Source organism: Sceloporus occidentalis, unplaced genomic scaffold (genome assembly GCF_023333645.1).
Source record: "Sceloporus occidentalis isolate IW3139 unplaced genomic scaffold, rSceOcc1.0.p SCAF_2, whole genome shotgun sequence".
NCBI lineage: Eukaryota > Metazoa > Chordata > Lepidosauria > Squamata > Phrynosomatidae > Sceloporus > Sceloporus occidentalis.
The window spans coordinates 274024583-274051672 of record NW_028316982.1 but is presented as its reverse complement, the minus strand read 5'-3'; the positions used below and the strand labels follow the sequence as shown (position 1 = coordinate 274051672).

The following is a 27090-nucleotide window of genomic DNA, read 5'->3' as shown; positions in this document are numbered from 1 at the left end:
GCCTGCCAACTAGAAGGGCCCTGAGCTCAAATGGTATCAAATGTGGTCTTAAACTGATTTTATTTGCCATGAGATCCCATGATACGGGGCTGGAAATAAATATTTTCCTACCTGTGAGTGAGGATCCCAAAGAGGTCCAATTTGCTCTGCAATCTAAGGTTGCATCTGCACTGCAGAATTAATGCAGTTTGATCCCGCTTTAACTGTCGCAGCTCCATCCGATGGGATCTTGAGATTTGTAGCCCCACAGCTTTCTGACAGAGAAGGCTAAATATCTCACAAAACTGCAAATCCTAGAACCCCATAGCATTGCGCAATGGCAGTCAAAGCAGTGTTGAAGTGCATTAAATCTGCAGTGCAGACGCAGCAAAGTATCTGGAGCAGCAGGAACAGGCTCCACAATCACCGCAGGAACAGGCTCCACAATCACCGCCGCTTTGCAATATCCTCAGGGGGGAAATGCCTTGAAATCCACTCTGGACTTGTTGCCTAGTTTGTCCCTACAATTAATCTCTGGCCAGAGTCAGCAAGCAGAATCCATATATCCTCAGGCAAGCTCTGCAGTCGTGAAACACCGTGAAGACTAGCATTCATGTTTCAGTTTGGTCGTTAACGTTTTCGTTTTTAAAAAAGCTTTAAGTAATTGTAAGCTGCCTTGAATCCCATTCTGGGAGAAAGGCAGGACATAAATCAAACAATAAATAATGACACTGCGGCAAGCGTCAGCCTTTGGGACCTTGAACTGCTTTGGACTTCAGCTCCCAGAAGCCCCTGCTGCTGCTGCTGCTGCTGCTGCTTTGGCCAATGGCCAAGGATTTCAAGGCCCAAAGTCCAAAACATCTGGAGGAGCCAGGGTTGCAAAAGCCAGGTGAAACCAATCTGGTGGCGACTTTCTTCCAAGGAATCCTGGGAATGTACACAAACCCCTCCTAGGGAAACCTCTGGAAAGCTCTCCAGGTGACAGAGGTGGTGGATTGCATCTCCCAGCATCCCCTTTCCAGCACAGCCAATGGTGGAGGATGATGAGAACTGCAGTCCAACAACCTTTGTGAGTTCTGCATGGCTCCCTCCATTGTTTTAAGGGGAAAGAAACTCCACAAAATATTACACTTGTCCATCCATATTCGCAAGGGTTTAGGGGCACAAGACCCTCACCGTGAATGTGGAAAAACCGCAAATAGCAAAAGCACCATGTTTTTACTTGAGAGGACACCTCTCTAGGAATCTTTAGGTTCACCAGTGCAACGCTATGGTCAAGATCTGCCAACCACTGACCGCAGAGTTGTGCCGGAGGAGCCACAAATGCCTAGCAGAGTATTCTCTCTAGGAATCCCTGGGTCCTTCAGGTCAAATTTTGGATGAAGTTGACCATAGAGTTGCCCTGAAGGACCTAAAGATTTCTAGAGAGAAGATATGAATCAAATCCACAAATATGGGGGGGATGAGTGTATTCACAACAAAAATAATTATAAAGTCCTACAAAGTATCAACTTGAAATCAACAACCTTTTATTCAGTGTCGCGTTAAAAATCACATTTGCTGTTTCTTTTAAAATCCATTGCATGTTTTGGGGTCAAGTTTGTTTGTTGTTGTTGTTGTTGCGTGCCTTCACGTCGTTTCCGACTTAAGGTGACCCGAAAATGGAACCTATAATCGGATTTTCTTAGCAAGTTTTGTTCAGAGGGGGCTTGCCATTGCTTTCCCTTGTGGCTGAGAGAGTGTGACTTTCCTAAGGTCACCCAGTGGGTTTCTGCAGCTGAGCATGGCTGGAAATCACATAACAACAACAACACCAAACAACACTTCGTGGCAGACATGCAAGGGTGCTTCATACCTGACTACAGTTGGCCCTCCACTTCTGGGGCTTTGAGTTTTGTGGATTTTGTTGTTTGCACGTTTGATAAGACCTCTCTAGGAATCTCTAGGTCCTCCAGCGCAACTCTGCCAGAAGCTGACCATAGAGTTGCACTGGAGGACTTGGAAGTTGCTAGAGCAGTGGTTCTCAACCTGTGGGTCGCAACTCCTTTGGGGGGTGACAGGGGTCGCCTAAGACCATTGGAAAACACATATTCAGAAAGAAGCATGGCTTAATTTTATGGTTGGGGGTCACCCCAGCATAAGGAGGTACATGAAATGGTTGTGGCATTAGGAAGGTTGAGAGCCAGTGTCCTAGAGAAAAGGCCGCTCTAGGCATTGCATGAGACTATGATGACCAACGTCTGGCAGATGTTGACCATAGAGTTGCAGTGGAGGACCTGGAGGTTCCTAGAGAAAACACTGCTCTAGGCATTTGCAAATCCTCCAGCAGAAAGATGATGATGATGAGGATGAGGATGATGATAAAATGTATTTATATCCCGCCTCTCTACAGAAAGCCATTGGGGAGGCTTACCAGATTAAAATGCACAGTCCAAACCCTGAGTGCACCCCTCAAAAGACAATTAAACAATGTGGAATTGAAAGCATAAAGCGTATGTACTTCAAAGGAATAGAAGAATTGTGGTGAAGTGGGAGGTCAGCAGTGAGGTTTCCTTGGGCCAGGGGACCGTTTGGGAAAGAAGGCTCTTTTAAGGCTGGGAATGGGAGGGGTCTTGTCTGGAAGGCCATGCCACAGTCTGGGAGCCACAGCTGAGAAGCTGCTCTGCCTTGCTTTCCAGGGCTGTAGCAGATTTGCCCCAAGGATCCGAGTCTGGGGAGGGGTCTATGGAAGGGGGCTTTCAAGGGGATCACCCAGACCTTGCTCTGGGCCCAGAGTGCAGCCATCTCAGGCTCAGTCTGAGAGGGTCTCTTCTGGCTCAGGGCAGTTTCCGGACCAAGGAGGAGGGGAGCCCCAGGTAGAGCGCCTTGCGGAAGCCAAGGCCTGAGGAGGCTGCCAGCGCATGAAGGACCCTCTCCAGGCCCCGGGCTTCCAGGAAAGAAAGGGCGCAGCTCCTCCGGCGCAGCTCCATGGTCAGCGTCTGGCAGGAGTTGGCCGGAGAGTGAGCTGCCCTGGAGGAGCTGGCGAGGCCTGGGCAGCTCCTCCAGCCTCTGGCAGGAGCTGACCAAGAGCCGAGTCCCAGAGAGGTGTCTTCCGGAGCTGCCTGGCTCTTCCTCGTCCAGGGCCCAAGGAAGGCGGAGGGAGGCTGCCCTGGGAAGCCTTCTTGGCTCCTTGTGTCCCTGGCCCTCCCTCCTCCTCCTCCTCCTCCTCCTTCCAGGCCTTTGAGGCCTGGCTTCCAGCCCTGTCCCCCTCCCTCCTTCCCTCCCTCCCTCCCTCGGCAGACCCCAGGAAAGCCCTGGCTCCTCGGAGGCTGCCTTGAAGCAGAGGCTGGGGCCCTGGACGGGGCTGCCTCGACGGGGGACTTCCTGCAGGGCAGCAGCAGCAGCAGCAGAAGAAGGGCTCCCTCCCAGCTCTTAGGATTCCCCGGGGCCCCCCACAAGGGCAGCCCCACCGAGGCCTCCCTCCCTCCCTCCCTCCTCTGCCCGGGGCCCCTGAGCGACTCACAGGAGGCAGAGGGCGAAGGCGCCGGGGACGCTCTCGCTGTCGCGCACCAGGAAGCTGCCGTCGCGCCCCGAGCGGGCCAGCAGCTCCTCCGCCGCCGCCCGGCTCAGGTCCCGGTGGTACCAGGCCGGCGGAGGGCAAGGAGGCTGCCAGGAGGAGGGAGGAGGAGAAGGGGAGCAGGAGGAGGCCATGGCCCGGGCTCAGGAGGACCGAGGAGGAGGAGGAGGAGGAGGACGGGGAGCCAGGCCCTCCATGGCGGAGCCAGGCAGGGAGAAGGGGCTCTCTGCTGGCTCCCTCTTCCTCTCCCCTCCGGAACCGGAGTGCGCATGCCTGGCTGCAGGAGGAGCAGGAGGAGGAGGGGTCCCAGCAGGGAGAGGCGGGCGGGCGGCCTTCCTGCGGCGGGGCTCCAAGGCGGGGCTCCGCAGGCCAAGAGGAGACAAGGCAGCCACCGAGGCCGGGGCCTGGAAGGCAGGAGGGCCCGGAGGAGCAGGGCAGGCCAAGGCCAAGGGGGAAAGGGGGCTCCCGGCAGAGGAGTGGGCTGGCCGTGGGGGGCCCTTCCCGTTCTGGGCTCTTCCTCCGGGCCAGGAGTCCGGATGGAGCTCCAGGGGGCCTTCCCCGTGCCTCCCTCGCCCAGAGAGACCACGCCCAACGCCCCCAGGAGGAAGGAAGGAAGGAAGCGCCTCCGACCTGGAGAGGAGACCCCCGGGCCCCTTCCTCCTCCTCCTCCTCGGTGCAAAGCAAACCCTTGACCGCTGCACGGGGCCTTCTGGGAGGTCGAATGCAACCCGGGGGATGCTGGGAGACGCCCCTCCCGGAGCCCTATCGCCTGGGTGCCTGGGACTATTAGCCTCCGAGTGGCGGGCGGCAGACCCAAGCCTGGCCTCCAGCGCCCCCTCCCGGCCTCCAAGAGCAGGGCTTCAGGGCCAGGAAAGGGGCCAAGAAAGGCTGCCTCCAGAGAAAGAGGCCGCCCCTTCTCCAGCGCTAACTAAGCCTTCTGCTTTGACCTACGGATCGCTTTCATTTTCACAATGCCATTGGCAATGGCACACACTTTTGCCTTTGTGAATGTGCTTTGGAGAGCAGGGGGTCTCAGTGTTGGTGGGACTCCAAGAGAGCAGGGTTCGAATCTTGATCAGCCGTGGAAGCTCACTGGGCCACTATGGGCAAGTCACACTCTCTCAGCCTCCTCTGAAGCAACCTGGCCAAGAAACCCTTTGGGAACTACTCACAGACAATGTAAAACCAGGGCCAGGAGGACATTTCAACCTTCCTGGACACACAGCAAGGGATTTACAGGCCACCGTCCTTGGAATTGCAGGCAAAGGTCATAGAATCCTAGAGATGGGGGAGAAAGACACAGACACACCTGAAAGAGGCTAAAGAGAACTGACCACGCTCAGCCAACATCCAGGGGCCTTTCAATGCCCAGCGGCCATTTGATAGAATAGTACAGGTGTGGATCAAACAGGCCTATTGGGGCCCCTTAAACATTAAAATGCCCCAGAGGTGGCTCTTGGCTCTGAGTGAGGAACCTGGAATGTGTATTTAGAAGCACAGGACTGGAAGGGACCCCAAGGGTCACCAACCCAGTTCTGCCATGCAGGAACTCACCAGCAAAGCATCCCCAATGATGGATGACCATCCAGCCTCTGCTTAAAAACAGCCTCCTTAGAAGAAGAAGACTCCATCCTCCTCCTCCAAGGGAGCGTCTTCCACTGTAAACAGCTCTCACTGTCTAAAAGCTCTTCCTAACGCTGAGCTGGAATCTCTTGCTGGAGCTTGCCTCCATTGCTCCATTGGGTCCTGTTCTCTGGAGCAGCAGAAAACAAGCTTGCTCCATCCCCAATCTGCCACCCCTTCAAATACTTAAACAGGGCTCTCATATCCCCTCTTAACCTTCTCTTTTCCAGGCTAAGCAGAACCTGCAGCTCCCTAAGTCTCCTCATAAGGCACGGTTTCCTCCTCCCTGCAAGCCAAAATAGCAAATATTTAGGGTTACTGCTCCTCAACCTTTCAGTTCAGCAGCAGAGAAAATGAAGACAAAACAGCAAAGGATATTAAGACCCAGATATTATTTTATTCTGTCATCCAATCGTGTGAAACCCGCACCTCCGAGGACCAACAACAACCCCTTCCTAACAGGTCTCCACAGCAAAAGGGTGAGAATCGTGGGGGCTCCTAGATGTTCTTGGACTGCAACTCCCAGCGTTCTCACTATTGTTTGAGCTAGCTAGGGCTGATGGGAGTTGTAGTCCAACAACATCTGGAGGAAAGAGCCAGGAGAACCCAGAGAGAGAGTTTTGCTTTCCATTAAAAGTGTTCAACTTTCTGTCCATCATCTGCATGACTCTAGGAAAGGATACAGGCGGCTGAGGCTTTCCCCCCTGATTTTGGGACAAAGTCCTGCCCAGGCTCATTGCAGGAGGAAGAGGAAGAGGGCCGGAGGGAGCAAACCCAGCAGCGTCCAAGGCAGGCGGTCAGCCGAGACCTCCCCTGCGTTGGCATAGTATTGGGCCACGGCCACGTTGGGGTTGCCGCCTTCGCTGGCATTGAACCACATCCGGATGCAGCGCCCGCTGCCCCTCGTCCAGGTGGTGTACTTGTAGGAATTGGTCCAGATCTTCTCACACATGTCTTTCGGGGTGGGGAAGACCCGCTTCCAGGACTGGCACATGGTCCGCACAGGGCAGTGATTGATCCCTGGCATCGGGAAGGAAAGACAAAGTTAGGAAGGACAGGGAGACAGGAGCGTGTCGGGATCTGAACACTTGTCTTGGACTCAAGGAGAGCAGGGTTCGAATCCCCAGCCATTCAGGGAAGCCATGGGCAAGTCACACTCTCTCAGGCTCAGACACAGACCAGATGAATCTCCTCTGAAGAAATCTTTCCTGACAGGCAGCATGGCATAGTGGATGAAGTGATGGGTTAGGAATTTGGGAGATAGGGCTTCCAATCCTGGTTCAGCTGTGGAAACCCACTAGATGACCATGGTTAAGTCACACTTTCTCAACCTCAGAGGATGGTAGTGGCAGGCCCTTTGGGAACAAATCTGGCCAAACCCTAGTTTCGGTCCAGCAAGTGTTTTGGACTTCAACTCCCAGAAGCCCTAGCTAGTTGGGCCAACAGTCAGGAATTCTGGGACCTGAAATCCAAAACATCCGGAGGATCAAAGTTGGGAAACACTGCCCTAGAAGATGGCTAAAGTGGAGGGTCTCAAATGGGGTTTGAGTGTTGGACTCTGGGGGGCCGGAGTTAGAATGCTGCAGGTTGACCTGAAGGTACATAACAACTATAGAGAGTTGGAGTACATAATGGTTGGAGTGTTGGACTATGGATTATCTGAGAGGCCAAGGTTCAAATCTTGCTCAGCTACAAAAACCCACTAGATTACCATGGTCACACTCTCTCAGCCCCAGAGGAAGGCAGTGGCAACACCCTCCTTGCTTACAAAGAAAACCTGAGAGGAGAGTCTACTTAAGCCAAAACTGACTTGAAGGCAGTAGAGGGCAGCATGGTGTAGCGGTCTGAATGTTGGACTATGGTCCAGTCCACACTGCAGCAATAATCCAATTTGAGACAGCTTTAACTGTGCTAGGGAATCCTGGGAATTGTAGTTTATCATGGCACCAGAGCTCTCTGACAGAGAAGGCGAAACATCTCACGAAAGTACAGTTCCCAGGATTCCCTAGCACTGAGCCAGGGCAGTTAAAGCGGTCTCAAACTGGATTATTATTTCTGCAGTGTGTTTTGGAACTATTGACTCACAATGGTCAGGATGCAAATCCCTCCTTGGTCATAGAAACGCACTGGCTGGCCCTGGTCAGGTTGCACTCTCTCAGCCTTAGAGGAAAGCCATGGTGGCAAACCTCCCTTGAAGAAATCACGCCAAAAAACAACCACCCCATGATTGTTCCCAGTTGGCATGGGAGCCACCGGTCCCTGCCTTCCAAAGAGTTTCAGCACTTTTGAAGTCCAGGCCGCAGTCCGGAAGACATCCGTCCCAAGCGCCCAACTGACCTCTTGACCAGTCCCAGCCCACGTGCCAGTTCTCCTTGCAGGTCATGTCCTGCTGGCAGTCCAGCCACCATTGCTCACAGTCCTCTTTGCACAGCGGCACGTCCAGGATCCGCTCCTTGCGCCAGCTCTGGTCCGCCTGCCGGCCAAGATCCAAAGGAACATATTATTATTAGAGACCATTTAAATTTTAAAGACAAAATCCACCTCTGAGATCCCAAGGGAACGCACAACAGAATTAAAAAACAACAACACCCTGATTAATCCTTTCTTTTAAATGCCACGTTTAATTGGGGGGAAAACACATTTTAACATGCACAATTGTTATCATTCTTATTTTTCTTATTATATTTCTTTATATCCTGCATTTGTCCCTCCTTTCCCCATGGCTGGCTTTTGCATTAATTAATTGCATTAATTAATACTGCAACTGTAGTTTCAGTCTTAGGTTTTGGTATCTTTTACCTATGAGCTTTCATGAGTAAAAGATACAAAAAGCTTAAATTGAAACTATAATGACAATACAGGTAACAACAACCATCACACACAATACATGACAAATTGCATCTGCCCCACAATCAAAGCAAGGGAACCCACCAACAAAATCAACAGGCGCACCTCCTAATCTCTTTCTTTCCTCTGTTTTCTATCAATCATTCATCAGAGTATATTATTTCCCCCTTTTCTTAAACAGACTCATGTTGAATATCATCTTTGTTTATATAACCCTCAGTTTATACAAATCCGTTCTAATTTTCTTCACTCCTATTATTATTAAGCTGTATTTATAGAGCGCTGTACATTTACACAGCGGTGTACATACAACCAGTTAAAAATAGAGTAGAATAAAATAAAATAAACCTGCCCGTGGCATACGTTCCAGAAAAGTAATTTAGAATAATAACTAATGCATATTGACATTAAAAAATAAAATATAGCAGGCAACAAATAAAAACAAACCTATTGTGGAACTTGGACCCCTACTCTTCATTCAGATATTTTATAAGAGGGTCCCAGTCTTGACAATCTGTAGTAAGGATTCTTTATCAGATTGCAATATATTGTAGTCATTTATTTGCCAGAAAGTACCCAAAATGGAAGAATGGAAACCGAAAGTCATGGACATGAGAGATTTAGATATACTGACACTTTTGATCTAATAATAGATTTACAAACAAAGTAGAAAAAGAATGGCTCCCTTTTCAGAACTTCAATTAGATCTAATGTAAATTTAGTTTGTATGCAATCAAATTAAGTCATAATGTCAAACTGTAATGACTGGGGAAAAATAATAATCTAGAATCAGCTATATATTTCCAAGCAAGCTTTTTATAGAAAAGAAAGTTATGGTCAACTAAGATTGTATAATTATATAGATTGTGTTATAGAAAGGAATCATGAAAGATGAGAGTATTCATGTTAGCCAAGTTTAATTGTACTTATTTTTTTCATGGAAAGCAATTAATTTAAGCAATAAGCATAGAGTCATTATATATCATCAGATGAATAAGAGTAGAAAGGTTTCAGAGGTTCCTATAAAGATAACACTTATTGCTCCCAATTAATGAGAAACTATGGGAAGTACCTATGCCTTATAAATCTGTAGGGTTTTTTTGTACATAGATTTATATCTGTTCTCTTATTTCTGAAATGCTAAAGCATAGTTTATAAATCTGCAGTTTTTTGTGGATAGATTTAGGTTTCTGCTCTACTATATTTGAATTTGTGTAATGTAAAGATATAAAACAAAATAAGCCAGCCCTGGCCTTGAGCATTAAAAGGCCCCGTCAAACAAGGCAGCCTTGAGCATTAAAAGGCCCCGTCAAACAAGGCAGCCTTGAGCATTAAAAGGCCCCGTCAAACAAGGCAGCCTTGAGCATTAAAAGGCCCCGTCAAACAAGGCAGCCTTGAGCATTAAAAGGCCCCGTCAAACAAGGCAGCCTTGAGCATTAAAAGGCCCCGTCAAACAAGGCAGCCTTGAGCATTAAAAGGCCCCGTCAAACAAGGCAGCCTTGAGCATTAAAAGGCCCCGTCAAACAAGGCAGCCTTGAGCATTAAAAGGCCCCGTCAAACAAGGCAGCCTTGAGCATTAAAAGGCCCCGTCAAACAAGGCAGCCTTGACCACCGCAGGAAACTCCCAAGGGATGCATACAGAGATTAGATGGTCATTCCTTGGAAAGGCTTTAGGGGCAAATTCCCACAGAACTGGCGGTTGGACTATATGGCCCTTAAAGGTCCCTTTCGGGGGGACACAGAACAGGGCTTCCAGTGCACACCAGTTTGGCTATAATGGTTAAACTGGGGTAGAGGCAGGCAGAGGGGATCCTGCACCTAAAAAGAGAGGTCCCCTGGCCTCCCACTTGGCCCTTAATTAGTTATTTCCTTTTCCCTAATAATGCAGTTTGACACCACTTTAACTTCCATGGTTCAGTTCTGTGGAAACTGAGGATTTATAATTTTGTGAGCTATGTATTCGTCTCTCTCAGAGATCTCTGGGGCAGCAGAATTCCATCACATTAAGCCATGCAAGTTAAAGTGGTGTCAAGCTGCATTATTTCTGCAGTACAGACAATGGGAGGTTATTTTACTTTGTTGTCTGCTACACTTTATTGTTAGAATGTTAACATGTATTAATATGTATTATGTTTAATTATTTGTGTAGAACGTATGCCAAAGCCAGGTTTATTCTATCTGCTTTAATTGACTGTATGCACAGCGCTGTGTAAGTTTACAGCCTTCTATAAATAAACTTTTTCAGATTAGATACATATTTTTAACAGGATTGAATGTTTAAACCAGGGGTCGGCAACCTCCGGCCCATGGGCTGGATACGGCCCGCGGAGGCCTTTTGGCCGGCCCCTGCGCAATCCTTCCGCCGATTGCCGCCCCACTTCCTCACCGCTCCGGGCACCATTTTGTTTTTCAAAATGGCGGCCAAAGTCTCGTGTGACCTTTCCCGTCGTGGAGCACGACGAGAAAGGTCACGCGAGACTTCGCCGCCATTTTGAAAAACAAAATGGCGGTGGGCCTCTAGGAGGCCCGGTGCAGCCCCTGGAACCCTCCAACAGGGCTCCGGCTGCCACATCGGGCCTCCAGGAGGGCTCCAGTGGCCGCATCAGGCCTCTAGGAGGCCTGGTGCGCTCGCCAGAGCCCTGTTGCAGGGCTCCGGTGGCCGCATTGGGCCTCCTGCCCTTTCCCTCCCTTCCCACGGCTGTGACAGCCACGGGGAGGGAAGGAAGGGGCCGGGGTCTTCCTCCTCCTTCCCGCCCTACCCATGGCTGCCCTTTCCGCGGGGGAAGAGGAGGAGGAGGAAGAAGGAGGAGGAGGAGGGAGGAAGAAAGAGGAGGGAGGAAGGAAGGAGGAGGAAGAGGAGGAGGAAGGAAGGAAGGAAGGAGCAGGAGGAAGAGGAGGAGGAGGAAGAAGAAGACTCTTTCTGAAGGTGAGACAGTGTGACTTTCCAAAGTGCATTTCTGTGTATTTTCGGTGCTTTTAATGCTAAAAGGTCTGCTTTAACAATGATAGTGGTTTCGGCCGAAGGGAACAGCCGAAGGGAATGGCCTGGGACGGGTGCCCAAGCCCTTCCCTTTGGCCTCCCTCCCCTTTGACCGAATGGGCCCCTTGGAGCCTGTTCAGCCGAAGGAAGGGGCTGAGGAGGAGAGGGCGGGCACACGCCTCCTCCTCCCCACGGGGCTTCGGCAGACCTGAGGTGTCCTTCGGAGGACTCCTCAGGCCTGGCAAAGCCCCGAGGAAAGGAGCAGGGGCCGCGCGCCTGTTGCTCCTGCCCCTCACGGGCCCTTACTGGTCCCCAGCTGTCTCTGAGTGGCAGCTGGGGGCCAAGGAAGGGCAGGAGGAGCAGGTGCGCGCCTGTCACCCCCTCTCCCAATCCCCCCCCCCCCTTCTAGCTGTTTGTCAGACAGCTGAAGGTTGGGAAAGGGAGCAGAGAAAGCCCTGCCCCTGGAGGGAGGAAGCTCCACCCCGGCATGCGGCCCCGCACCCGGAGGGTGGAAGCTCCCCCCCCCCCCCGGCTTTGGCCCCCCAGTTGTCTGAGGGACAGCAACCCGGCCCCCGGCTCAAGAAGGTTGCCTACCCCTGGCTTAAACTATCAAACTGGAGTACTATCGTTTGTTTCATCATCATTTGGGCTTTCCAGATGAAAATGGTGAATTTTAAATATGGATAATTTTGACATGTGTCTAGAATCACAGAGCTGGAAGAGACCCCAAGAAGGGCCATCCAGTCCAGCCCCTTCTGCCATGCAGGAACTCTCAGTCAAATCATCCCCTGATGTTGTTATTATATTTTAATCCTGCTTTTCTCCCAAGATTGGGACCCAAAGTGTACATTTATTTGTCATTTCAAACTGACGTATATTTTAGCTGGTGTTTTTTAACTGATGTTGGTTATATCTCTTCATTGTTGTTGTTCCCTGTCTCAATCTATGGGAAGAGGTGGGTAAGAAATGTATTATTATTATTATTATTATTATTATTATTAAACTAAGAAGTGAGCCACACAGATTGATGATCAGTTTGGGAGAAACTAAATATATCAAGTACTGTAAAAACGAGGAGACAGATTATGCTCCCCTCCAAAACTAAAGAGTCTACCCTGTCTGTGCATTAGCACCGGTTCTAGGGTTCTAGTTCTACCATAGAAGAATAATTTTATCTTTGAAGCATCGCAGAGCTCCTTCTTTTGGGAATTCTTTTGGGATGATATTGGGGAGGGGGGGATACAGAAAGGGAGGGTCTTCAGAGATCCCCTACCAGTAACGTAGCCAGGATTTTGGGAAGGGGAGGTCCAGACTAAGTGCCATCACATTTTGAGATTAGATTAGGTTAGGTTGATATTATTTTTAACATAAATTAATGGAAGGGGGGTCTGGACCCCACTGACCCCCCCCCCGGCCACATCAATGCCCCTACTCACCTGGACAACCCAGGGACCCAGGTTGGGTGAACATTCATACAGGCAGGTGTCCTGGATAAAATGGGCCTTGCATTTTTCAGACATGATGCCGCAGTGGTTCCAGTTGAAGTTGTATAGATAGGAGGTGTCCTCATGGGCCTCCTGGCTGGTGTTGAGCGTGCAACACGCGTTGTCCTTCCACGGCGAACACTGCGGCGCAGGGAACGGAAAGACCGGTGGGGAGGGGTCTCTTTCACACTATTACCATCACCATCATCTTTATTTACGCCCCATCTTTCCTCCCCCCCAAAGTAGAACTTGTTGCATGCCTTCCAAGTTGTTTCCAACTTATGGTGACCCTAATGCAAACCTATCATGGGTTTTTGTTATATAATGATATGCTTCTGTCAATACAAAACAAATAATTAATACCTAAGTAACAAATAGCCTTGGAGGACTATATGTAAACTTGCACAATAGCTCTCTCAATGGGTTCTCTTGGCAAGCGTTGTTCAGAGGCATTTTGCCAACACTGCCTTCCTCTGAGGCTGAGAGAGTGTGACTTTGCCCCAGGTCACCCACTGGGTTTTATGGCTGAGCTGGGATTCGAACCCTGGCCTCTGGAGTCATAGTCCTGCTTTCCTTTCGTCGCCAAGCAGAAACTGTTTTATCCAGGCAAGCTTTAAATCCATAATCATGCAATGGCTTTTATATGGGGAGTTTCTTATATGGAGCGTATATTGTAGTTTTTAGGGTATGTGATTTTATATCGTTCTTAACTTGATGTTTTTAATTGTTTTAAAAACTTTTATAGTAACGTCTTTTAAAACGTTTTTTCTTTGCGAGCCGCCTTGGGTCGCTCTCTGGGAGAAAGGCAGCATACAATGAAAGACGTAACTGAATAAATAGTCCAGCATTCAAACCACTTTGGTTCTCCAAATTAAAAGTAGTATGATATAATTAAGAGAGCCAGACTGGTTGCAATGGTCTGAGTGTTGAACTAGTATCCCTCTGTGAGGTCTGGATTCAAATCCTCACTCAGCCACTGGTTGACTTTGGGCAAGTCACACTCTCTCAGCCTCAGAAGAAGGCAAAGGCAACACCCCCTGAACCCAAATCTTGCTAAGAACGTAATGCTTAGATAGGGTCACCCTGAGCCTGTCTCAGCATGAAAGGCTGCAGGAGACCAGGATTCGAATCCCTGCTTAGCCATGGAAGCCCAATGAGTGACCCTGGACAAGTCACACTCTCTCAGCCTCAGCCATGGCAAAACCCCTCTGCAAAAAATACCTTGTTAAGAACACACTTATCATAAAGTTGCATTAAGTAAGGTTACCATACGTTAGAAACAGTTGAATGCATGTTGATGTTGTGTGCTTTCAAGTCATGGTTTTCGGGGACAAGATTTGTTCAGTGGAGGTTTGCCCTTGCCAAAATTGTTGGAGTGGCAATGAAGGCTGGGGGACTTTTGGATTTTTGTGTACTACCTGGGAGAGCTTTGGACCACCGTCCCTGCTGGGCGGACCACTTCGAAAGGTCCTCTCTTTCTCTCTCTCTTACAAGACTCTCTGGTTTTGCTGTTTATTTTTATGGCACTTTCAAACCACCCAATGAGCAAAGTTCCCTTGGCATTGCACAGTTCATGCAGAGAGAGATAAAGCAATATTCACCTTATGATACGATAAAACCAGGACAAAATGACAGCAGAAGATAAAGAATGAGATAAACCAGTGGCAGAGAACAAAACCAGGACAGCCTCTTAGGATCACAGGATCTTAGGGTTGGAATAGACCCCAAGAAGGGCCATCTAGTCTGACCCCATTCTGCCATACAGGAATACACAAAACCCTAGCGGTAGAAATGACCCCCAAAGACCACCCAGCCCAACCTATTCTGCCATTCAGGAATACATAGAATTCTAGAGCTGGAAGGGACCCCAAAGGGCCATCTAGTCCAACCTGAATTCTGCAGAAATACATTTTATTTATTTATCTGTTTGTTTTGTATCATTTTTATCCCGCCTTTCTCCCAAGTTGGGACCCAAGGCAGCTTACAACATATAAAGGCCATACGTTCCAACCCATTCTGCCTTGCAGGAAGGCACAATCCAAGCCCTCCCTTGGACAGATGGAAATCCAGCTCTGCTTAAAGATCTCCTAAAAAGAAGATTCTGTCACACTCAGAGGGAGCATCTTTCACTCTCAAGAAGTCCTCCTAATATTGAGGCAGAATCTCTTTTCCAGTAGCTTCCCTCCATTGTGTCCTATTCTCTGGAGCAGCAGAAAACAAGCTTGCTCCCTCCTCAATATGGCATCCCTTCAAGTACTTAAACAGGGCTATCATATCCCCTCTTAACCTTCTTTTCTCCAGGCTAAACATCCCCAGCTCCCTGAGTCTTTCCTCATAGGGTTTCATGGTTTCCAGGTCCTTCACCATTTTAGTCGCCCTCCTTTGGACACATGGCTCCAGTTTCTCAATGTCCAGAACTAGACACAGTATTCCAGGTGGGGCCTGACCAGAGCAGAATAGAGTGGCACTATTACTTCCCTTGATCTAGCTGCTATATTCATACTGATGCAGCCTGGACTCACATTGGCTTTCTTAGCTGCTGCATCACACTGCTGGCCCCTATTTCAGAAATCACACAATGGACAGACTTGACTTCTTTCCCTTCCCACTTCTCATCCCAAATACCCCACTGCAGAACCAGTGATGCTATGCATCCACAGAAGCCTCCCTTTGGCACCCATGGAAGTCCTCTTCAGCTCCACCAAATGCATTAATCATTTTTAAGTCTGATAAACTGAAAGTGGGAGATTCCCCAGCCAGACCCCCCCCCAGCCTCATTTGAGGGGGGCCCTCCGTACCTGTTTGTGCAGCTGGTCCTCTGGGCCAGGCTTCGTCTTCTGGTGCTTGGCATTCATGCACATGTTCAGCACCGATTCCTTGGTGGCCAGGACTTCTGCCAAGATGGGAAACAGAAGCAATGGAAGGACCAGGCGCTGGGCTGCCATCATCTTCCTGCAGACCGAGAGAGAGGAAGGTTAGAAACAAGAGAAGATGAGAAGGAGAGCAAAGATGCTGGACACTAGGGTTAAATAGCCAGGCCTGGGGCTGGACAAGAACCACAACTGCTCCTCCTCAGTGAAGAACTGAGCATCGTTCTGAGCATGCTGGCCATTCCAGAGGAGGTTGCATCAGATGTTTTCACTTTCCATCCTGCCTGAGTCATTGCAACTTTACCAGCAGAAAACCTCAATGCAGAGTCTTGGGGCACCTTTAAGACCCACCAGTTCAGTTTAACACAGGTTTTGAGGGTTTCAATCGATTTCCTCAGGTATGTTGAATCAGTGCTCCAGTGCATCTGAGGAAGTGGGTTGTAATCCATGAAATGTGTGTGCTAAAACAAACTGGTTTTTCTTCAACGTGCCTAAAACCCTCCTTTAAACAAAAACAAACTAAAATATACAAAATTTGCAAACTTTTGCATCTGAGGAAGTAGACCCAGTCCAGGAAAACGCATGCTACAACTTTTGCACATTCAAAGGTACTTCAAGATCCCTGTTTGCTTCCCAGCGCAATTGCTTCTAGCTGCCCCATCTCACCATTATTCCATTATTATTATTATTATTATTATTATTATTATTATTTCCCCAAAAACTGGGACTCGGAACGGCTTCATAATATTGTTTTTAAAAAACCAGTATGGTTAAAACCATAGAAAGAAGGTAAGTCTCCGAGAGCCTTTAAGGCTGAAGAGCGGGGTATAAATACCATAAATTAAATACATGTTTTATTTACTTATTGATTCCGGACTGACCTTCCGGTTACACTGAGGCAGACTGCCCTCCCTTTGCCCAAACGTCTCTCCCCAATCTTGCCTATTTTAAATTGATTTTGATTTTAATTTTTAGTATTAGTGTTTTAGTTTAAAGGTAAGGAGTAAAGGGATATGTGCTTTTTAGTTATGTTTGTATTATGTCTTTATTTATGTATTCTATTGTAGTCCGCCTTGATCCTTTTGGAAAGGTGGGATATAAACAAAATCTATTATTATTATTAAAATAAGTACATTAAAAAGGAACTAAATTATTACAGAGTTAAGACAGAGAGTTATTAAAAGAATAAAACACATTTTAAAAAGATAAATCTGTATATATTAAAACCATAACAATTTTTTGCAATGATCCAACATCCAACATTGAGTACCTTCCCAAGAAGCCCACCATATTCCTAGGAAACCCCACACAATGTATCCAGGCCCAGCCTCCAGCAAACCCATCACCTACCCACCTTCCTTCCTGGCTATGGGGCCAACCTCTTCCTCTGGGGCCCAGGCCGCCCTGCAGGGGTGTTTTATGAGCCGGTCCCTCCTTAGGGAAGCCCAGCTGGGACCAAGAAAGCTCTCGTTAGCCCAGGCTGCTTGGGAACAGGGCTGCTGGCCTCAGCCAAGGAGGAAGATCCAAAGATCAGGCCAGAAGAGAGATCTTTGGTCAATGATTGCATAGGGACACCTGGGCAATTCTTTTGCAGAGAGGGACTTTTCCCCTTTCTTGCCAGCTAAGATCCAAAACAGTGGCGTTACTTGGGGGGTGTGGGCCACACCAGGTGACCCCCTAAAAAGGAGTGACCCCACTGCTCTTCAACACCTACATTTTGACAGTGGCATTCATCTGCTTCCCTTTAAAATGCTTTAAGACAGTGGTTCTCAACCTTCCTAATGCCACAACCCTTTAATACAGTTCCTCATGTTGTGGTGACCCCCAACCATAACATTATTTCCGTCTCGGCTCCTAAGACCATCGGAAACATGTGTTTTCTGATGGTCTTAGGCAACCCCTGTGAAAGGGCTGTTCAACCCCCCAGGGGTCACGACCCACAGGTTGAGAGCCACTGTTTTAAGAGGCGGTGGGAGTTGTGGGGGGCTCACTGGGAGCAGAAAGGACTGACCCCAGGATTATTTACAATTAAAATTTCAAAAAAATTATATATATATATATATATATATATATATTGAAATTTTCTTTAACAATATGACGTTTTAATAAACTCTTAACTGTGTATATGTAAATAAAATTAGGTTGTAATTTTAAGTTATAATTTAAATTTTGCTAGTTGTTTACGTCAGAACTATTAGCATTGCATTCAGTGGTATATGGGAATTACGATTTACGAGTAACGTTAGTACAAAAAAGCATTACTAAAGTGTGGTCTATATGGTGTGAAATGGGAGGAGGAGGAGGTCAATGGGGGGGTGACACCATGAGTGACCGCACCGGGTGGCCCCAACCCTAGTGACGCCACTGGCCCAAAACACTGCAGGAATAATGCAGTTTGAGAGCACATTGTCTGCCCTGGTTCCTTTCTGTGCCAGCCTTACCACCTTCGCAGTATTGCTCCCTGGCTTCGGGAAGTGCACTCCAGCCAAAAGTCCCTGGACGATGGTTGGGTCCGAAGCCATGGCCGTCACCATCTGTTGTGAGAGAGGGGAAATCAGGTCACTCATCTGGTCATAGAACCATAGAGTTGGAAGAGACCCCAAAAAGGGCCACCCAGTCCAACCCCATTCTGCCATGCAGGAACTCACAATCAAAGCATCCCTGAGAGAGAGCCATCCAGCCTCTGTTTAAAAGCAGCCTCCAAAGAAGGAGACTCCATCACTCTCCAAAGCAGCATATTCCACTGTCAAACAGCCCTTACTGTCAGGACGTTCCTCCTAATGTTGACCTGGAATCTCTTTTCCAGGAGCTTGCATCCATTACTCCATTGTGTCCTATTCTCTGGAGCAGCAGAAAACAAGCTTGCTCCCTCCTCAATATGACCCCCCTCCAAATACTTAAACAGGGCTATCATATCATCTCGCAACCGTCTCTTTTGCAAGCTAAACATCCCCAGCTCCCTAAGCCGTTCCTCTTAAGGCATGGTTTCCAAACCCTTCACCATTTTAGTCACTCTCCTTTGGACACATGGCTCCAGTTTCTCAACATCCTTTTTCAATTGTTTTGCCCAGAACTGGACACAGCATGATTCCAGATGAGGCCTGACTAGAGCAGAATAGAGCGGCACTATGACTTCCCTTGATCTAGACACTATACTTCTATTGATGCAGCCTAGAATTGCATTGGCCTTTTTAGCGGCTACATCACACTGCTGACTCTTGTTCAACTTGTGATCACTGAAGCGCTGGGGGGCAGGGGACCTCCAGGGCCGCTTCAGAGTATTCATCATGCAGCTATGAGCCCTCCCATTGGGGACCTACCTTCTGGGGGCATGCTGTTTCCTGTGCCTGCCACTCGATGGCATGGGCTGCCTTCTGCTTTGACTGCCTCTTCCTTGGACAAGGAGGCGCTGGATGGCTCCCGGTCTCCACTTTGACTTCTCTGGTGCTGCCGCATCGCTGTGATGGGGGACAAAAAGGACACCATTAGTGACCACATGTGCCAAGGGTGGGCATTGGTCAGCATGGCATGGACCCAGTACACACTGCAGAAATAATAATTCAGTTCGAGACCGCTATAAATGCCCTGGCTCAGTGATAGGGAATCCTGGGAACTGTAGTTTATTGTGGCCCCAGAGCTCTCTAACAGGAAAGGCTCAATGGCCTGTTACAGACAGCCAAAATAAAGCTGCTTCGAGTCACAGTGGAGGTATGGTGTTTCAATGATGCATGCATCCTAAGAGTCCAGAAGTTGCACCAAAGCCACGCTCCAGCCCTAAGGACTGGAGCGTGGCTTTGGTGTGGCTTCTGGACTCTTACGACGCATGCATCATTCAAACACCATACCTCCACTGTGACTCGAAGCAGCTTTATTTTGGCTGTCTGTAACAGACCAATGTCTCACAAAACAACAGTTCCCAGAATTCCCTAGCATTGAGCCAAGGAAGTTATTATTCCTGTAGTGCGGACACAGCCAAAGTGATGTCAAAATTAGGGTTGCCATTTCACGGTGGTGGGCGGGACTTTCCCGCCCCCTGGGGGGCGTGCCCGGTCCCGTCCCGCCCCCGCCCCCATTCCCGGGTGGCTGCCCAACTCTGAGCTCCCAGGGCTGCTGCCTGCCTTCTATAGAGTGCTGCCTATGCAGCTTGTCTGGAGCAGCAGGAGGAGGACTGAAACCAGCAGGGGCGGGGTCTGCTGCACTGCCCTGCCTCTATTGGCCAGCCCTCTGCTTCCTTATTTGGGCATGATGCTCCAAATTCCAAGCGGAGAGGGCTTTGCAGGCAAGTTGCTTTTTGTTCTTCCCCTCTTTCTCTTTCTCTCTTTCTCTTTCTCTTTCCCCTCCTTCTCTTCTTCTTGTTATTCCGTTTTTTTCTTCTCCTCCTCTTCCCCTCCTCTTCCTCCTCTCCTTTTTCTTCCTTTCTACCCCCTCCTCATCTTCTTTTTCTCTTTCTTCCTCTCTCTAAGCCCCCCTCCTCTTCTTCTCAGGGGTCCAGGGCTTCTCAAGGCTTTGCCCCCATTAGAAAAGAAAAAAGGCTTTGGATCTGTCCCATAAATCCCTCCTAAGTTGAGACATACCTGGGAAAAAGAGGGGGCGAGGGGTTTGGGGGGCTTGGAGGGGGCAAGGAAAAGGAGGAAGGGGGGAATTCCTAAGAAGGCTTGGGAGTGGGAAATGTAGTTTGCAGTGGCACAAAGGACTGCCTGTGATCTTGCAAATGCTATGCCTGCTTGGGAGTGGGAAATGTAGTTTGCAATGGCACAAGGGACTGCCTGTGATCTTGCAAACGCTATGCCTGCTTGGGAGTGGGAAATGTAGTTTGCAATGGCACAAGGGACTGCCTGTGATCTTGCAAACGCTATGCCTGCTTGGGAGTGGGAAATGTAGTTTGCAATGGCACAAGGGACTGCCTGTGATCTTGCAAACGCTATGTCTGCTTGGGAGTGGGAAATGTAGTTTGCAATGGCACAAGGGACTGCCTGTGATCTTGCAAACGCTATGCCTGCTTGGGAGTGGGAAATGTAGTTTGCAATGGCACAAGGGACTGCCTGTGATCTTGCAAACGCTATGCCTGCTTGGGAGTGGGAAATGTAGTTTGCAATGGCACAAGGGACTGCCTGTGATCTTGCAAACGCTATGCCTGCTTGGGAGTGGGAAATGTAGTTTGCAATGGCACAAGGGACTGCCTGTGATCTTGCAAACGCTATGCCTGCTTGGGAGTGGGAAATGTAGTTTGCAATGGCACAAGGGACTGCCTGTGATCTTGCAAATGCTATGCCTGCTTGGGAGTGGGAAATGTAGTTTGCAATGGCACAAGGGACTGCCTGTGATCTTGCAAATGCTATGTCTGCTTGGGAGTGGGAAATGTAGTTTGCAATGGCACAAGGGACTGCCTGTGATCTTGCAAACGCTATGCCTGCTTGGGAGTGGGAAATGTAGTTTGCAATGGCACAAGGGACTGCCTGTGATCTTGCAAACGCTATGCCTGCTTGGGAGTGGGAAATGTAGTTTGCAATGGCACAAGGGACTGCCTGTGATCTTGCAAACGCTATGCCTGCTTGGGAGTGGGAAATGTAGTTTGCAATGGCACAAGGGACTGCCTGTGATCTTGCAAACGCTATGCCTGCTTGGGAGTGGGAAATGTAGTTTGCAATGGCACAAGGGACTGCCTGTGATCTTGCAAACGCTATGCCTGCTTGGGAGTGGGAAATGTAGTTTGCAATGGCACAAGGGACTGCCTGTGATCTTGCAAACGCTATGCCTGCTTGGGAGTGGGAAATGTAGTTTGCAATGGCACAAGGGACTGCCTGTGATCTTGCAAATGCTATGCCTGCTTGGGAGTGGGAAATGTAGTTTGCAATGGCACAAGGGACTGCCTGTGATCTTGCAAACGCTATGCCTGCTTGGGAGTGGGAAATGTAGTTTGCAATGGCACAAGGGACTGCCTGTGATCTTGCAAACGCTATGTCTGCTTGGGAGTGGGAAATGTAGTTTGCAATGGCACAAGGGACTGCCTGTGATCTTGCAAACGCTATGTCTGCTTGGGAGTGGGAAATGTAGTTTGCAATGGCACAAGGGACTGCCTGTGATCTTGCAAACGCTATGGCTGCCTGGGGGTGGGAAATGTAGTTTGCAATGGCACAAGGGACTGCCTGTGATCTTGCAAACGCTATGGCTGCTTGGGAGTGGGAAATGTAGTTTGCAATGGCACAAGGGACTGCCTGTGATCTTGCAAACGCTATGTCTGCTTGGGAGTGGGAAATGTAGTTTGCAATGGCACAAGGGACTGCCTGTGATCTTGCAAACGCTATGTCTGCTTGGGAGTGGGAAATGTAGTTTGCAATGGCACAAGGGACTGCCTGTGATCTTGCAAACGCTATGTCTGCTTGGGAGTGGGAAATGTAGTTTGCAATGGCACAAGGGACTGCCTGTGATCTTGCAAACGCTATGCCTGCTTGGGAGTGGGAAATGTAGTTTGCAATGGCACAAGGGACTGCCTGTGATCTTGCAAATGCTATGCCTGCTTGGGGGTGGGAAATGTAGTTTGCAATGGCACAAGGGACTGCCTGTGATCTTGCAAATGCTATGGCTGCCTGGGGGTGGGAAATGTAGTTTGCAATGGCACAAGGGACTGCCTGTGATCTTGCAAATGCTATGGCTGCCTGGGGGTGGGAAATGTAGTTTGCAATGGCACAAGGGACTGCCTGTGATCTTGCAAATGCTATGCCTGCTTGGGAGTGGGAAATGTAGTTTGCAATGGCACAAGGGACTGCCTGTGATCTTGCAAACGCTATGCCTGCTTGGGAGTGGGAAATGTAGTTTGCAATGGCACAAGGGACTGCCTGTGATCTTGCAAACGCTATGCCTGCTTGGGAGTGGGAAATGTAGTTTGCAATGGCACAAGGGACTGCCTGTGATCTTGCAAACGCTATGTCTGCTTGGGAGTGGGAAATGTAGTTTGCAATGGCACAAGGGACTGCCTGTGATCTTGCAAACGCTATGTCTGCTTGGGAGTGGGAAATGTAGTTTGCAATGGCACAAGGGACTGCCTGTGATCTTGCAAACGCTATGTCTGCTTGGGGGTGGGAAATGTAGTTTGCAATGGCACAAGGGACTGCCTGTGATCTTGCAAATGCTATGGCTGCTTGGGAGTGGGAAATGTAGTTTGCAATGGCACAAGGGACTGCCTGTGATCTTGCAAATGCTATGCCTGCTTGGGAGTGGGAAATGTAGTTTGCAATGGCACAAGGGACTGCCTGTGATCTTGCAAATGCTATGGCTGCTTGGGAGTGGGAAATGTAGTTTGCAATGGCACAAGGGACTGCCTGTGATCTTGCAAATGCTATGGCTGCCTGGGGGTGGGAAATGTAGTTTGCAATGGCACAAGGGACTGCCTGTGATCTTGCAAATGCTATGCCTGCTTGGGAGTGGGAAATGTAGTTTGCAATGGCACAAGGGACTGCCTGTGATCTTGCAAATGCTATGGCTGCCTGGGGGTGGGAAATGTAGTTTGCAATGGCACAAGGGACTGCCTGTGATCTTGCAAATGCTATGCCTGCTTGGGAGTGGGAAATGTAGTTTGCAATGGCACAAGGGACTGCCTGTGATCTTGCAAACGCTATGTCTGCTTGGGAGTGGGAAATGTAGTTTGCAATGGCACAAGGGACTGCCTGTGATCTTGCAAACGCTATGTCTGCTTGGGAGTGGGAAATGTAGTTTGCAATGGCACAAGGGACTGCCTGTGATCTTGCAAACGCTATGTCTGCTTGGGAGTGGGAAATGTAGTTTGCAATGGCACAAGGGACTGCCTGTGATCTTGCAAACGCTATGGCTGCCTGGGGGTGGGAAATGTAGTTTGCAATGGCACAAGGGACTGCCTGTGATCTTGCAAATGCTATGCCTGCTTGGGAGTGGGAAATGTAGTTTGCAATGGCACAAGGGACTGCCTGTGATCTTGCAAATGCTATGCCTGCTTGGGAGTGGGAAATGTAGTTTGCAATGGCACAAGGGACTGCCTGTGATCTTGCAAATGCTATGGCTGCCTGGGGGTGGGAAATGTAGTTTGCAATGGCACAAGGGACTGCCTGTGATCTTGCAAATGCTATGCCTGCTTGGGAGTGGGAAATGTAGTTTGCAATGGCACAAGGGACTGCCTGTGATCTTGCAAATGCTATGGCTGCCTGATGGTGGGAAATGTAGTTTGCAATGGCACAAGGGACTGCCTGTGATCTTGCAAATGCTATGCCTGCTTGGGAGTGGGAAATGTAGTTTGCAATGGCACAAGGGACTGCCTGTGATCTTGCAAATGCTATGGCTGCTTGGGAGTGGGAAATGTAGTTTGCAATGGCACAAGGGACTGCCTGTGATCTTGCAAATGCTATGGCTGCCTGGGGGTGGGAAATGTAGTTTGCAATGGCACAAGGGACTGCCTGTGATCTTGCAAATGCTATGCCTGCTTGGGAGTGGGAAATGTAGTTTGTAATGGCACAAGGGACTGCCTGTGATCTTGCAAATGCTATGGCTGCCTGGGGGTGGGAAATGTAGTTTGCAATGGCACAAGGGACTGCCTGTGATCTTGCAAATGCTATGCCTGCTTGGGAGTGGGAAATGTAGTTTGCAATGGCACAAGGGACTGCCTGTGATCTTGCAAATGCTATGCCTGCTTGGGAGTGGGAAATGTAGTTTGCAATGGCACAAGGGACTGCCTGTGATCTTGCAAATGCTATGCCTGCTTGGGAGTGGGAAATGTAGTTTGCAATGGCACAAGGGACTGCCTGTGATCTTGCAAATGCTATGTCTGCTTGGGAGTGGGAAATGTAGTTTGCAATGGCACAAGGGACTGCCTGTGATCTTGCAAATGCTATGGCTGCCTGGGGGTGGGAAATGTAGTTTGCAATGGCACAAGGGACTGCCTGTGATCTTGCAAATGCTATGGCTGCCTGGGGGTGGGAAATGTAGTTTGCAATGGCACAAGGGACTGCCTGTGATCTTGCAAACGCTATGTCTGCTTGGGAGTGGGAAATGTAGTTTGCAATGGCACAAGGGACTGCCTGTGATCTTGCAAATGCTATGCCTGCTTGGGAGTGGGAAATGTAGTTTGCAATGGCACAAGGGACTGCCTGTGATCTTGCAAATGCTATGGCTGCTTGGGAGTGGGAAATGTAGTTTGCAATGGCACAAGGGACTGCCTGTGATCTTGCAAATGCTATGGCTGCCTGGGGGTGGGAAATGTTCTTGTAGAATTTGGGGGGGGGGGGTGTTTGGCCAGAAAGAGAACTACATTTCAGCCTTCTGTCTAGGAATAATGCCAAAATGTCCTCCATTTTGAGCATGCCTAAGAAACATGCATTTATATTAACATTTTTAAAAAATTATCAATTTTTCATGTGTCCTCCATTTTTTAAAAAATGTGTCCTACATTTGAAAATGTGGCCCTACATTTGTCCCGGTTTGGAGGTCCTGCCTTATGGCAACCCTAGTCAAAATGGATTATTTCTGCAGTGTGGATGCAGCGAAATTGACTTTGAGACTGAGGTCTTATTTGCACTGCAGAAATAATGCAATTTGACACTGCTTTAACTGCCGTGGCTCCATGGTATGAGATCCTAGGATGTGTAGTTTGGTGAGAATAATTAGCCTTCTTTGTCAGAGAACACTGGGGCCACAACAAACTGCAAATCCCACAATTGCATAGGCTGGAGCCATGGCACTTCGTTCTGCAGTGAATAAGAGAAGTTGCCATGGAATTCAAGATATAGTCGTGTTAGTCTGTAGTATCAGTATACAAATTTTACAGCGCTCGATAAATACATGTTAATAATAACAATCATAATAATACGTAGAGAGATCTTGTAGCCCCTTTGAGACTAACTAAAGAAAGAAGTTGGCGGCATGAACTCTCATAGAGTAAAGTCTACTTCCTGAGATGCATGTGGCTCTGAGGAAGTAGACTTTACTCTATGAAAGCTCATGCCGCCAACTTCTTTCTTTTGGTTAGTCTCAAAGGGGTTCCAAGGGGTTGCCATAGGAATGGTAACACACGCAGTTATAGGAATACCCTGAACTTGGTAACTCTAATGTAATGAGTGATCAGGTAGCCTTTTATAGTAAATGGCCATGGCCCCATTGAGAAACATACAAGACAACAATGGAATGATAACCAACAAGAACACATTTAACCGTGTAAACGCCAGTCTTCTGAGCTTTAGGGGGAAATGTGCCTTAAGCCGAGGAGGCCCTTCTCCTGGTTCGGAGGTCGGCTGGCTGGCGCTCCCCCAAAGTCCTTTGCGGAACTGTCAGCATAGGTCCAAAACACACTGCGGAAATAACCCAGTGTGAGACCGCTTTGACTGCCCTGGCTCAGTGCTACTAGGGAATCCTGGGAACTGTAGTTTTGTGAGACGCTTTGCCTTCTCTGTCAGAGAGAGCTCTGGTGACACATTAAAATACAAACCCCAGGAGGTTTCCCTAGCACTGAGCCAGAGCAGGCAAAGTCAAAGCGGTCTCAAACGGGTTGATTTCTGCAGTACGGATTGGCCCATAGTCCAGCATTCAGACCACTACATGGCTGCTTGGAGGGGTCTGGACTGAGTGACTTGGTGCCGGCCGGCCGGCCGGCCGGCCTTCCAAGTCTTTCCCTTTTGCCCCTGAGGAAGCAGGCCCAGTCCAAGGAAGCTCATGCTTCCGCCTTTGCAGAGCCTGAAAGGTGCTGCACGATCTCCCTTGGCTTAGTCAGGGGCACCATTCCCCCTCCTGCTTGCCTCCCAGAGCAATTCCTCTCCATGCTTCCAGAGAAGCCCAGGGCCTCGGCTGGCTGGCAGGAGGAAGGCAGGAGCCTTGGGTCGAGGGTGGCATCATAAGGAATCCTGGGCCATCTCCCTTCCTCCTGCCAGCCGAGGCCCAGAGCAACACACTGCAGGAACAAGAACCCAGTCTGAGGCCGCTTTAGTTGCCCTCAGGGCTCAGTGCCAGGGAACAAGTCCATTTGTATACACTGCTTCTCAGTGCACTGCAGCACTCCCTCAGGGGCTCATAAGGCGTTGAAGCCAACTGCCCCAAGAAGATGCCTGGACTCCTTTCACGGGCCTATGGAGGGAGGGAGGGAGGGAGGGAGGAAGGAAGGAAGGAAGGAGGGCTGCCTGACTGAGTGGACCTTGGGCCCTTGGCTGGGATCGAACTCGCAGCCTCCCTTGAGTGTTTGTGGTGGCTGCAGTACCGCCCTTTGACCGCTGCGCCACCGAGGCGCTATGCACTCACTATTGCTACTTCCTTCCCCTCTGTAAAGCATCGTTTGCTTCTGCGCAGGCGCAGAAACGCCCCCTTCGCCCCAAGTGGGAGGAGTCAAAGGGAACGCCAAGGGATGTTTACCATAACGCTGTCCGGAAAAGGCGCTCCGTCCTGCGCATGCGCAATGGGCATTCTCCCCCCTCAGAAAAATCCGAGAGATAGGAAAACTGTAGAGTCACTCCTTATAAAAACAGCGGAAGCGAACCGGGTTGGAAAAAGGCGGGAATTGAGATCTTCTGAGGGAGCCCCGTTCACCAGCGGAGCCAGTCGGCCAGTGCTTTTTTCAACAACGCTATGGAATCCTGGGATTTGTAGTTTGGTGAAATACTCACCTTCTCTGTCAGGAAGCTCTGCCGCCACAGCAAACTTACAAACCCCAGAATCCCATCGGCCGGCCGTGAAAGCGGCGCCAAATGGCGTTAATTCGGCTGTGGCAAAGCGGGAGCCGCTCTAGCCGTCATCTGTCTATGG

At 49.3% G+C, this 27090-nt stretch overlaps 2 protein-coding genes across 4 annotated transcripts in view; both read right to left on the bottom strand.

The window, feature by feature from the left end:
* The window catches only part of INPPL1 (inositol polyphosphate phosphatase like 1), a 75978-nt gene extending 72251 nt beyond the window's left edge, over positions 1-3727 (bottom strand). Inside the window, exon 1 of one of the 2 annotated variants that reach the window (XM_089513215.1) lies at positions 3482-3727. In XM_089513215.1, coding sequence (XP_089369341.1) covers positions 3482-3669 — 188 coding nt within the window. In that variant the 5' untranslated portion in view covers positions 3670-3727. The remainder of the gene's footprint in view (positions 1-3481) is intronic. The other variant, XM_089513214.1, reaches the window with a different exon arrangement.
* Positions 3728-5535: 1808 nt separating this feature from the next.
* LOC149320255 (folate receptor alpha-like) lies at positions 5536-27090 on the bottom strand. 2 transcript variants are annotated; one of them, XM_089513205.1, is made up of 7 exons: positions 26952-27090; positions 18660-18797; positions 17784-17873; positions 15268-15421; positions 12422-12610; positions 7496-7631; positions 5536-6178 (listed from the first exon to the last, which is right to left on the bottom strand). In XM_089513205.1, exons 4-7 carry the CDS (start codon positions 15415-15417, stop codon positions 5892-5894), a joined length of 762 nt encoding a protein of 253 aa, XP_089369331.1. In that variant the 5' UTR covers positions 15418-15421; positions 17784-17873; positions 18660-18797; positions 26952-27090; the 3' UTR covers positions 5536-5891. The 2 variants fall into 2 exon arrangements, with proteins under 2 accessions (XP_089369331.1, XP_089369330.1); XM_089513204.1 differs by having other exon boundaries at positions 17781-17873; positions 26952-27089.